Source organism: Oncorhynchus gorbuscha, unplaced genomic scaffold, assembly GCF_021184085.1.
Source record: "Oncorhynchus gorbuscha isolate QuinsamMale2020 ecotype Even-year unplaced genomic scaffold, OgorEven_v1.0 Un_scaffold_4220, whole genome shotgun sequence".
Taxonomy (NCBI): Eukaryota; Metazoa; Chordata; class Actinopteri; order Salmoniformes; family Salmonidae; genus Oncorhynchus; species Oncorhynchus gorbuscha.
The window spans coordinates 3,853-15,000 of NW_025748287.1; the positions used below are offsets into that span (position 1 = coordinate 3,853).

Sequence of the window (11,148 nt, forward strand, 5' to 3'; positions counted from 1 at the left end):
TCAGTCTTTCCAGTTACACCCACTTAGATCATGGTTTGATCAGTCTACATCAGTCTTTCCAGTTACGCCCACTTAGATCATGGTTTGATCAGTCTACATCAGTCTTTCCAGTTACGCCCACTTAGATCATGGTTTGATCAGTCTACATCAGTCTTTCCAGTTTCGCCCACTTAGATCATGGTTTGATCAGTCTACATCAGTCTTTCCAGTTACACCCACTTAGATCATGGTTTGATCAGTCTACATCAGTCTTTCCAGTTACGCCCACTTAGATCATGGTTTGATCAGTCTACATCAGTCAGTCCAGTTACGCCCACTTAGATCATGGTTTGATCAGTCTACATCAGTCTTTCCAGTTACGCCCACTTAGATCATGGTTTGATCAGTCTACATCAGTCTTTCCAGTTACGCCCACTTAGATCATGGTTTGATCAGTCTACATCAGTCTTTCCAGTTACGCCCACTTAGATCATGGTTTGATCAGTCTACATCAGTCTTTCCAGTTACGCCCACTTAGATCATGGTTTGATCAGTCTACATCAGTCTTTCCAGTTACGCCCACTTAGATCATGGTTTGATCAGTCTACATCAGTCTTTCCAGTTACGCCCACTTAGATCATGGTTTGATCAGTCTACATCAGTCTTTCCAGTTACGCCCACTTAGATCATGGTTTGATCAGTCTACATCAGTCTTTCCAGTTACGCCCACTTAGATCATGGTTTGATCAGTCTACATCAGTCTTTCCAGTTACACCCACTTAGATCATGGTTTGATCAGTCTACATCAGTCTTTCCAGTTACACCCACTTAGATCATGGTTTGATCAGTCTACATCAGTCTCTTGGAGAACTATTGAGGAAGAACTTGTTTCACCTACTAGATTGCAAGATGAGTTATTCTCTGGTAAATCTAATAAGAAATGCATGTTGTATTTTGGTCCGATCATTTCTAATACAATAGAGAATTTTAGGAAGGTTGATGGGCGTAGATGGTAACTGGTAATGGCATCTCCTATGGCATAACTAGGCAAGTCAGTTAAGAACAAATTCTCATTGTCAATGACGGCCTAGGAACAGTGGGTTGTTCGGGGGAAGAACGACAGAATCCCCGAGCTGACAAGGTCAGCTCGGGATTCGATCTTGCAACCTTTCAGTTACAAGTCCAACGCTCTAACCACTAGGCTACCTGCCGCCTCAATATACCAGGTGGTGTCAGAGGAAGGCCCTAAACATTGTCATAGACTCCAGCCACCCCAGTCATAGACTGTTCTCTCTGCTACCGCATGGCAAGCGGTACCGGAGCGCCAAGTCTGGGTCCAAGAGGCTTCGAAACAGCTTCAACCCCCAAACCATAACACTCCTGAACATCTAATCAAATGGCTACCCAGACTATTTGCATTGCCCCCCCCCTCTCTCTTTTACACTGCTGCTACTCTCTGATATTATCTATGCATAGTCACTTTAATAACTCTACCTACATGTACATATTACCTCGACTAACCAGTTCCCCTGCACATTGACTAAGTACCGGTACCCCCTGTATATAGCCTCGCTATTGTTATTTTACTGCTGCTCTTGAATTATTTGTTACTTTGATTAATTATTCTTATTTTTATTTATTATAACTGCATAGTTGGTTAAGGGCGTGTATGTAATAATTTCACTGTAAGGTTACACTTGTTGTATTCGGAGCATGTGACAAAATAACATTTGATTTGCATTCCATCTCAGAAGGGCTCCAAATAAAGACCTTCATACGTTTTGATTGACATGAACACAAAAGTAGTACTCAAAATAGAACGTTAAGATTCCACTATATTACAAACTGTACTATAAAACTAAAATGAATTAGTAATAGTAGTACTATTTGTAGTAGTAGCAGTTGTAGCAGTAGTAGTAGTAGTAGTCGTAGTAAATTGTTAAATGAAAAGAACAGTGAGTTTACCCATATAGGCGACCTCCTTCCAGTCCAGATCCTTGTCGTCCATCATGGCTGTGACCTCACCCTGGATGTCCTTGCCCAGCTGCCTGACCTCGCAGCCTGTCCTCTGGGATAGATTGTCAGCCAGGGCCTTGGTCACAGGGTCCTCACTGGATGAGATCAGGATCACCTGGAGGAGACAGAAAAAAACAAATGTCTAGGCTCTGTGTTTTGTATGGGAGCTCTGTTTTGTATGGGAGCTCTGTGTTTTGTATGGGAGCTCTGTGTTTTGTATGGGAGCTCTTGTGTTTTGTATGGGAGCTCTTGTGTTTTGTATGGGAGCTCTGTGTTTTGTATGGGAGCTCTTGTGTTTTGTATGGGAGCTCTGTGTTTTGTATGGGAGCTCTGTGTTTTGTATGGGAGCTCTGTGTTGAAAGATTAGTGGAATCTGTGTGGGTGCTGGACAGGTAGGATGACTGACAGTGAAGGTGAACAGGTGGTCACGTGTCAGGTGACAGAGGAATGTATGAGACTGAGGCAGGAATTCCTTTAACCATAAAGTGGTATATTTACTGGTAGTCTGTGCTGCATCAAAGGAAACAAATAACATGTATACAATCAAATTCATAATCAAAGATCAAATCATAGCAGTCATTATTAACAATTCACATTGCACAATATGTTTGAAGCGTGCGCTCCAAGCCGCACTCCGCGGTGATAACTATAAACAATAACTGAATGGCCCACTCTCCCGATCACCACAGATCATTCAGATGAAAGGTAAGAGTCGGTGGACTTACGTGGATTCATGGACGCACAGAACTTCTGGATCAGATGGATTTAGGGAAGAGAAAGCAGCGAGATCAGGCAATGGCAATTTCCTCCTTTTATGGAGTTGAGATCTGTAGGACATTTCCACCTGACCTAATTAAAGCGCCCCTGGCCCAGCTGAGTAAATGGCAATTAATTAAAGGAGTATTCCACCAACTCCATGGGCCTTTTCTACAGCCACCCCGGAAATTTGTTAATTTCCACATTCCTCAAAAGGCTCATTGCTCCCCATCCTCTGTCATCTCAGGGAGAGGAATCAGTCGGGCAACTGGCCGGATATATGTCCGGTTCTTCACCTGGATTTCCACTGATCTAACACGACCATCGGTCCCAGGCATGGTCTTAGTTATACGGCCCACCGGCCAGGAGGCTCGAGGCAGCTGAGGGTCCACCATCATTACTACTTGGCCAGTTTCCAGGCTGGCCATTTCTCTACGCCATTTCCCTCTGTGCTGTAGACTTGGTAGGTAATCCCGAATGAATCGGGCCCAAAAATGGTCAGCTAAGATTTGGCTGTGTCGCCACCGGCGTCTGCCTACGAGGTTGGTATCAGCATACATGGCTTGAGGAAGTGACGCATCTCGGCGTCCCATCAAGAGCATATTCGGTGTAACCGGATCGGGGTCAGCGATGTCTGCAGAGAGATATCCCAAGGGTTTGGAGTTCAGAATCCCTTCCACCTCTATCAGGACAGTCCTCAAGACCGTTTCAGTGACAGTTTGGTCCCCTAGTACGACTCGTAAGGCCGTCTTTACAGATTTGATCTCTCGCTCCCATGTTCCTCCAAAATGAGGAGCGCCTGGAGGGTTAAATTTGAATGAGATTTGTTGGTCCATCAGCTGATCCTGGAAGCTGGGTTCCATGGCTTTGAAGGCTTCCTCCAACCTGGCTTCTCCTGCCTTGAAGTTCGTACCTCTGTCAGCCAGGATCTCGTAGGGTTTCCCCGTCGGGAGATAAACCGCCGTAGGGCCATGAGGAAGGCTTCCGTATCCAAACTCTCCAGTAGGTCCAGGTGGACACATCTGGTTGTCATACACTTGAATAGAATGCCCCAGCGCTTTTCCACACGACGACCTAACTTGATCATCAAGGGGCCGAAGCAATCTACTCCTGTTGACCAGAAGGGTGGTTTAAGGAGGCGCAAGCGAGCAGGGGGTAAATCTGCCATTTTGGGCACCGTAGCTCCGGCCCGCCATCTCTGACATTCTACGCAGGCGTATTGGTGCTTACGAATGGCTCCTCGTCCTCCAATTATCCAGTACTTCCGCCTCATCTCCCCATAGACCCTCTCTGGCCCTGGGTGGAGAAGCCGCTCATCATAACTCTTGATGAGGACCCTGGTAAGAGGGTGTCTGGAGTCGAGGATAATTGGGTGGATAGCATCTGGGTCCAAAACCTCCGCTTGGCGCAGCCTCCTCCGACTCTGATCACTCCAAGGATTGGATCATATTCTGGGGCAAGAGAGAGAAGACGGCTGCCCTTAGCCACTTCCCTACCGGCTTTCAGAGCTTTTAACTCCTCAGGGAAGCTAACTGCTTGTGCTTGCTGGAGGAGTAGTGTCTCTGCCGCGAGGGAGGTAGGTATAGAAGCCACCCCATCTGAGGTCTGGTTTGTGGCTGTGATCAGATCCGGCAGTATTTGGGATTGTGTTAGGTCAGGGAGAGCCGTTGTTGGTTCCGTAGAAATGCTGTAGCATTGGGCAGACTTCCTTAACTCATGAGCTTCAGTCGGTCGCGGAGGGGCCGCACGCCTGGGGGCTGTCGGCCACTCGTTCTCTGGTTGGGACAAGAATGGTGGTCCCAAGCTCCAGCGATGGGGTTTAGCCAATTCCTTAAGGGTTTTACCTCTAGTAATGTCATCAGCAGGATTGTTTATGCTATCAACATACCTCCAGTCCTGGACTTCTGTTAGGTCTTGGATTTCCGCAATGCGAGTCCCGACAAACACCTTATACCTGCAGGACTCCGACTTGAGCCATGTCAATACAGTGGTCGAATCACTCCAGTAGATGATCCTTTGGATTGGCAAGGTGAGCTCGGCTCGCAAGGTAGAGGCCAACTGGGCTCCGGAAAGGGCAGCACTGAGTTCCAGCCTAGGCATTGACAATTGCTTCTTGGGTGCGACCCTGGACCTGGCCATGACAAAGGAGACATGGGTGTGGCCTGCCTTATCCTCCACTCTAAGATAGGAAACCGCCCCATAAGCTCGCTCCGAAGCGTCACAGAACACATGCAGTTCCAGGCATGATCCCAGTTGGTCAACACAGGATGGTACATAACATCTTGGCATTTGGACATCAGAGAGCTCCGTTAACTCAGTTTCCCAACAGATCCATCGTTCCACTAGGTCAGCTGGGTGGATTGGTTCATCCCAGTCCCTCTTGGTCTGCCACAGGTCCTGGACTAAGACTTTGGCCCGTGTTGTGTATGGCAGGATATACCCAAGGGGATCGTATTGACTGGCCAGGGTCCGATAGATGGTGCGCAGAGTGGGGGTTTCGGTACTCGGGGATGAGCGGTGCTTATACCCCAGGGTATCCGGTAGGCAGCTCCACCTCAGTCCTAGAGTGGGCTCTTCTGGGTTAGCACCAGACTGCGTTAGCCATAGTTCACTGCTACTGGACCTAGCTTGTGGCGGGAGGTGCTGGATAACCTCCGCTCTGTTACTAGCCCACTGTCGGACCTCAAATCCCCCTTTGGACAGGAGATTCCGCACTTTATCAAGGAGTGATTTCGCTTCAGCCGTGGATGGGATGCTTTGTAAGCAGTTATCCACATAGAAGGCATTTTCCACTGAATCCAATACTTCTGGGTCACTGTCTGGATGCTCCCGTGCGTGTCTCTGCAGAGCGTATATGGCACAGCAAGGACTGCAGGTGGTGCCGAATGGGAGTACCTGCCATTCATAGATTGTGGGCTCTGCATCTCGTTCCATATTTCGCCATATGAACCGGAGCAGTGTGGTGTCGGAAGGCAGTAAACGAATCTGATGAAACATGGCTTTGATGTCTCCACTTATGGCTGTAGAGTGCTGCCGGAACCGGAGAAGGACACCGAGCAAGGAAGGACCTAAGGTTGGTCCGGGAGTAGACAGTCATTCAGGCTTTGACCAGCTGCTTGGAATGAACAGTTGAAGACAAGTCTATACTTCCCACCATGTTGCTGGATAACATGGTGAGGGAGATACCAGGATTCACGGAGTGCGTTTCCCTCTTCATGAGCTGTCACTTCAGTGACGTAGCCTGCCTTCACAAGGTTATGAATCTCTCGGTTATGAACTTCTGCAAGCTCAGGATTCTTCACCAGGCGTCGCTCTGTTCCATGCAGTAGTGGGAGTACAGCCCGTGTCGTGGTTGCTAGAGAAGGATGGTTGGGCACCCGTAGCAGTGGGGTTGCATACCTGCGAACGCCATCCATTTCAGTGGTGGTGGTGCTCTTCTCCAGGAGGTCTAATGCATAGGAGTCATTTTTCGAGCGAGTGACCTCCTGTAGCTTCCGGTTGGAGAAGGTGTCCATCTTCCATAGCATCTCAACATTCCGAAGGAGGTCAGTGGCTGCATCTGGATTGCTTCTGGTGAAGAGGACTTGCTGTGACTGTACAGCTTGGGTGGAGAGAAGTAGATGGGATGGACCTTGCACAGCCCAACCCAAGGATGTATGGACAGCAATGGGTCCTCCTTCTGGTCCAGCTCGTATAGGCTCAGTCGGGGTGACGAGATGTGGGTGGTCTGACCCAATCAGGATAAGTGGTGCTACTCTGGCCAGGTTAGGAAGAGGCAATCCTCGTAGATGAGGATATTGTTTCTGTAGAACACTTACCGGGCAGGAGTGCTCTGCGAGATTCAAGCCATCTGCCGTGAAGGCATTGGTGATGTTATAGGCCACGTCCCTGTTTCCTGAAGGTGAAATGCTAAAGGTTACAGCAGAGCCTTTCATTTGGATAACATCATGTCGCACCGTTCTGAGATTAAGGGTCTCGGGCGTCCCTTCCAGGTTAAGCTGACGGGTGGCCGCTGTGAGAATGATTGTTCTTTCTGACCCATCATCTAGAACGGCGAATGTATCAATGCTTCTCCCTTCACTTTGCAGAGTGACCTTGACCACCTTCAACATGACCCTTGGAGATCGGTTCTGCTGGTCGAGATACAGCTCCTTTGCAGCTCCTACCATGAGCATACTCTGCTCCTTCTTTGCTTGGGGAAATAGATCATGCAACACGGTGAGATGTATTTCTTTACAGCGGTTGCAGGGTTTCCTCAATGTGCAGGTCTCCACCTTATGGCTACGGGCACACTTGTAGCATCGCTCGCCTGAAGTGATCCAGGCCTTCAATTGAGTTTGAGTGAGCTTTTTTACTCTGGGGCATGAGCCAAGGAAGTGCCCCTTACTATTGCAATATGGGCAGTAAGGCTGGAATTTGATGTTCTTGCTCTTGAGAGGGGTCTTCTTCCCGGGTTCCTCCCGGCCTCACTATTTAAGTACATGGTAGTGGGATTTGGTCTTCTCTGTCCCTGCTGGCGTTCAAACTCCTTCCTTCCCCCTATGGCTATGGCGGAGATTGTGGCCTGGTGAGCGATGCTCTTCGCCTTTGCCTTCACCTCCAACCATGTGGCCAAGTCTCTGAGAGCATAGGTGCTTCTCGAGCCCTCTTTCAGGATGCCCTTATTCAAACAATGTTCAATGAAACTGTCTCTGAGGTACACTGGAAGTTTGCTGAGAAGCCTGTCCACGTGGGAGCCACATTTAAGCTCGTTCCCGTCTTCTCCTTCAACGGATTGGAGCATCGAGGTCAGGGATTGGACAGCCAGGGAGAATTCTTGGAAAGCAGCATGGTCTCCCATTTTAATTGGAGACGTGTTCAGGATGTTGTTTAGTTCATTCTGGACTAGCTGACGTGGCTCACCATATCTCGCCTTCAGGGCCTGGAGAGCTGCAGTGTATGGTGTTGCGGAGTGCATAAAGGATTGGGCCAGCCTGTATGCACTGGGAAACCGCAAATGATCCATTAGTACTTGGTATTTGTAGCGTTCTGACAGATGACCGTGAATACCCAGTAGGCTCTCCAATGCCATTTCCAAAAGGACAAATTCACTCTCCTTTCCGTTTTCAAAGTATGGCAGTTTGGGTCTGGGAATTCCATAGGCTGAGGCTACTAGAAGTTTCATAATGTTGGCTCCCTCTTCTGGTTGCGTGAAGGATAAACCCGGGACTTCTGATGAGCCCACTGTGGCCTCATTGGGCCGGTCACCTACTGTCCCAGACCCACCATTTGTGGCAGCCGGAATTGGGCGAGAGCCCTCCGACCTGTTGTTTGAGGACTGGCCTGGCCCTGGATGAAAGGAACGATTTGCCTTGGTTGGTAATTGGCGGAAAGGCGAAGGAGTGATGCTTTGTCCAGATGGAGGAATGCTAACTTGTGTCACTGGCATAGAGGGCGTTGGCGGAGCGGCCCGTCTCCCGTGCTCAGTGTTGGCTGTTGACCCCGGAGCCTCCGAGGACTGTGTGCCATGCTGTACCAGAGGGGCAGATTGGGAAAGAAAGGCAGACAGTTCAGGTCCATGTGGAGGGGTGGTCAGGTCAACTCCCTGTTCGTTCCTCTCCAGGAAGGATGAGACCATCCGTGCCTCCTCTAATTCCCTTCTGGCTTGACGATGCCGTCGCTGCTGTGCCAAGTCCTTGGCAATGAATTCCCTTTCCTGTAGAGCTCTACGGGCCTGCACATCCAATTGGTGACATCGTTCGTCAGCCTGTCGTTCCTCCTCAATCTGACGCTCAATTTCCTCCAAAGCTAATAGTTTCATCCTCTCTTGTAGGACAGCGGTCTGTGAATTGCTGAGGGCTAGTGAATGGCGGCTGCCATGGCCACTTCCAAAGGGGTATCCACTGGTCGAACTCCCACTCCGTCTAGAGTGCTTCGACAATTTCCCATTAGTTAAGGGCTGAGCGGAGCCTGCCTCTGGAAGCTGGTCGACCTGTGCAGTGGGAGTTACCTCTTCCATAGGTTCCTCACGTAGACCACTTTCCTGCTCCAAAGCAGTTTCCGGTCCTTGGCTCAGAGGGGATGGTTGATGGCTGAAACATATAGTTGATCCATCAACTCTTTGAGCTCTGGTGGGCTTGCCCTTTGATGTCGGAACCTCGACCACATAGTCCTTAAGATAACCAGGTGCTTGCCTGGTTCTTCTGGTGCTCCTGGTAGTTGAGGATGAAGCCTTTGTTGCTTTAGGCTTAGCTCCTGGATATTTCCTTTGTTCCAAGACCTTTCCCTCAGCTGCTCTCTCCTCCTCTCTTCTTCCTTCCAGTGGAGACAATTCTTCCCTCTCCGCCTCCATTTCCTTTTCACCTGTCTTTGGTTCAGTCATCATCCGGCTCAAAGGACCATTGAAAGATTAGTGGAATCTGTGTGGGTGCTGGACAGGTAGGATGACTGACAGTGAAGGTGAACAGGTGGTCACGTGTCAGGTGACAGAGGAATGTATGAGACTGAGGCAGGAATTCCTTTAACCATAAAGTGGTATATTTACTGGTAGTCTGTGCTGCATCAAAGGAAACAAATAACATGTATACAATCAAATTCATAATCAAAGATCAAATCATAGCAGTCATTATTAACAATTCACATTGCACAATATGTTTGAAGCGTGCGCTCCAAGCCGCACTCCGCGGTGATAACTATAAACAATAACTGAATGGCCCACTCTCCCGATCACCACAGATCATTCAGATGAAAGGTAAGAGTCGGTGGACTTACGTGGATTCATGGACGCACAGAACTTCTGGATCAGATGGATTTAGGGAAGAGAAAGCAGCGAGATCAGGCAATGGCAATTTCCTCCTTTTATGGAGTTGAGATCTGTAGGACATTTCCACCTGACCTAATTAAAGCGCCCCTGGCCCAGCTGAGTAAATGGCAATTAATTAAAGGAGTATTCCACCAACTCCATGGGCCTTTTCTACAGTGTTTTGTATGGGAGCTCTGTGTTTTGTATGGGAGCTCTGTGTTTTGTATGGGAGCTCTGTGTTTTGTATGGGAGCTCTGTGTTTTGTATGGGAGCTCTGTTTTGTATGGAAGCTCTGTTTTGTATGGGAGCTCTGTTTTGTATGGAAGCTCTGTTTTGTATGGAAGCTCTGTTTTGTATGGAAGCTGTTTTGTATGGAAGCTCTGTTCTATGTATTGTACAGACTGAGTGTAAGGAGGAAATATCAGTTCATATTCAGTTCAGAGTGATTAACACAATGTTTAACATACAGTATTTAGAGTTCTGTAATACAAATCATTCCCAGTGTTCTGTTTGTGACATTCAAGGTGCAGGTTGATGGTCACTAGACTTGATAGTGAATGTTATGGATTATTGTCTTATCTGTTGATAGTGATTGACACCAGACTGGATGTACAAGGTCTGAGGACACACTGATTATTCACTATTGTATTGAATTGACATTGTGTGTGAACTCGGTTGATTCTGTAGCAGCTGGAGAAGTCACTGCCTTTTGTTTTGTCTTCCTACAAGCCTCCGGGCTGGTGTTTATCTGGTGCTGTCTAATTAGGATATAAAGGGCCCGTCTCCAAGAGGCTGGTGTTTATCTGGTGCTGTCTAATTAGGATATAAAGGGTCTGTCTCCAAGAGGCTGGTGTTTATCTGGTGCTGTCTGATTAGGATATAAAGGGTCTGTCTCCAAGAGGCTGGTGTTTATCTGGTGCTGTCTGATTAGGATATAAAGGGTCTGTCTCCAAGAGGCTGGTGTTTACAGAACATTTGGTGCTGTCTGATTAGGATATAAAGGGTCTGTCTCCAAGAGGCTGGTGTTTACAGAACATTTGGTGCTGTCTGATTAGGATATAAAGGGTCTGTCTCCAAGAGGCTGGTGTTTATCTGGTGCTGTCTGATTAGGATATAAAGGGTCTGTCTCCAAGAGGCTGGTGTTTATCTGGTGCTGTCTGATTAGGATATAAAGGGTCTGTCTCCAAGAGGCTGGTGTTTACAGAACATTTGGTGCTGTCTGATTAGGATATAAAGGGTCTGTCTCCAAGAGGCTGGTGTTTACAGAACATTTGGTGCTGTCTGATTAGGATATAAAGGGTCTGTCTCCAAGAGGCTGGTGTTTACAGAACATTTGGTGCTGTCTGATTAGGATATAAAGGGTCTGTCTCCAAGAGGCTGGTGTTTATCTGGTGCTGTCTGATTAGGATATAAAGGGTCTGTCTCCAAGAGGCTGGTGTTTACAGAACATTTGGTGCTGTCTGATTAGGATATAAAGGGTCTGTCTCCAAGAGGCTGGTGTTTACAGAACATTTGGTGCTGTCTGATTAGGATATAAAGGGTCTGTCTCCAAGAGGCTGGTGTTTACAGAACATTTGGTGCTGTCTGATTAGGATATAAAGGGTCTGTCTCCAAGA

The 11,148-nt window shown here is 48.0% G+C and overlaps 1 protein-coding gene across 1 annotated transcript in view; it reads right to left on the reverse strand.

Annotated features, from left to right (window-relative positions):
- Positions 1 to 1,918: 1,918 nt before the first annotated feature.
- Positions 1,919 to 11,148, reverse strand: part of LOC124028462 (N-acylneuraminate cytidylyltransferase-like) — a 21,470-nt gene continuing 12,240 nt past the window's right edge. The window contains exon 7 of the mRNA XM_046340508.1: positions 1,919 to 2,110. Coding sequence (XP_046196464.1) covers positions 1,919 to 2,110 — 192 coding nt within the window. The remainder of the gene's footprint in view (positions 2,111 to 11,148) is intronic.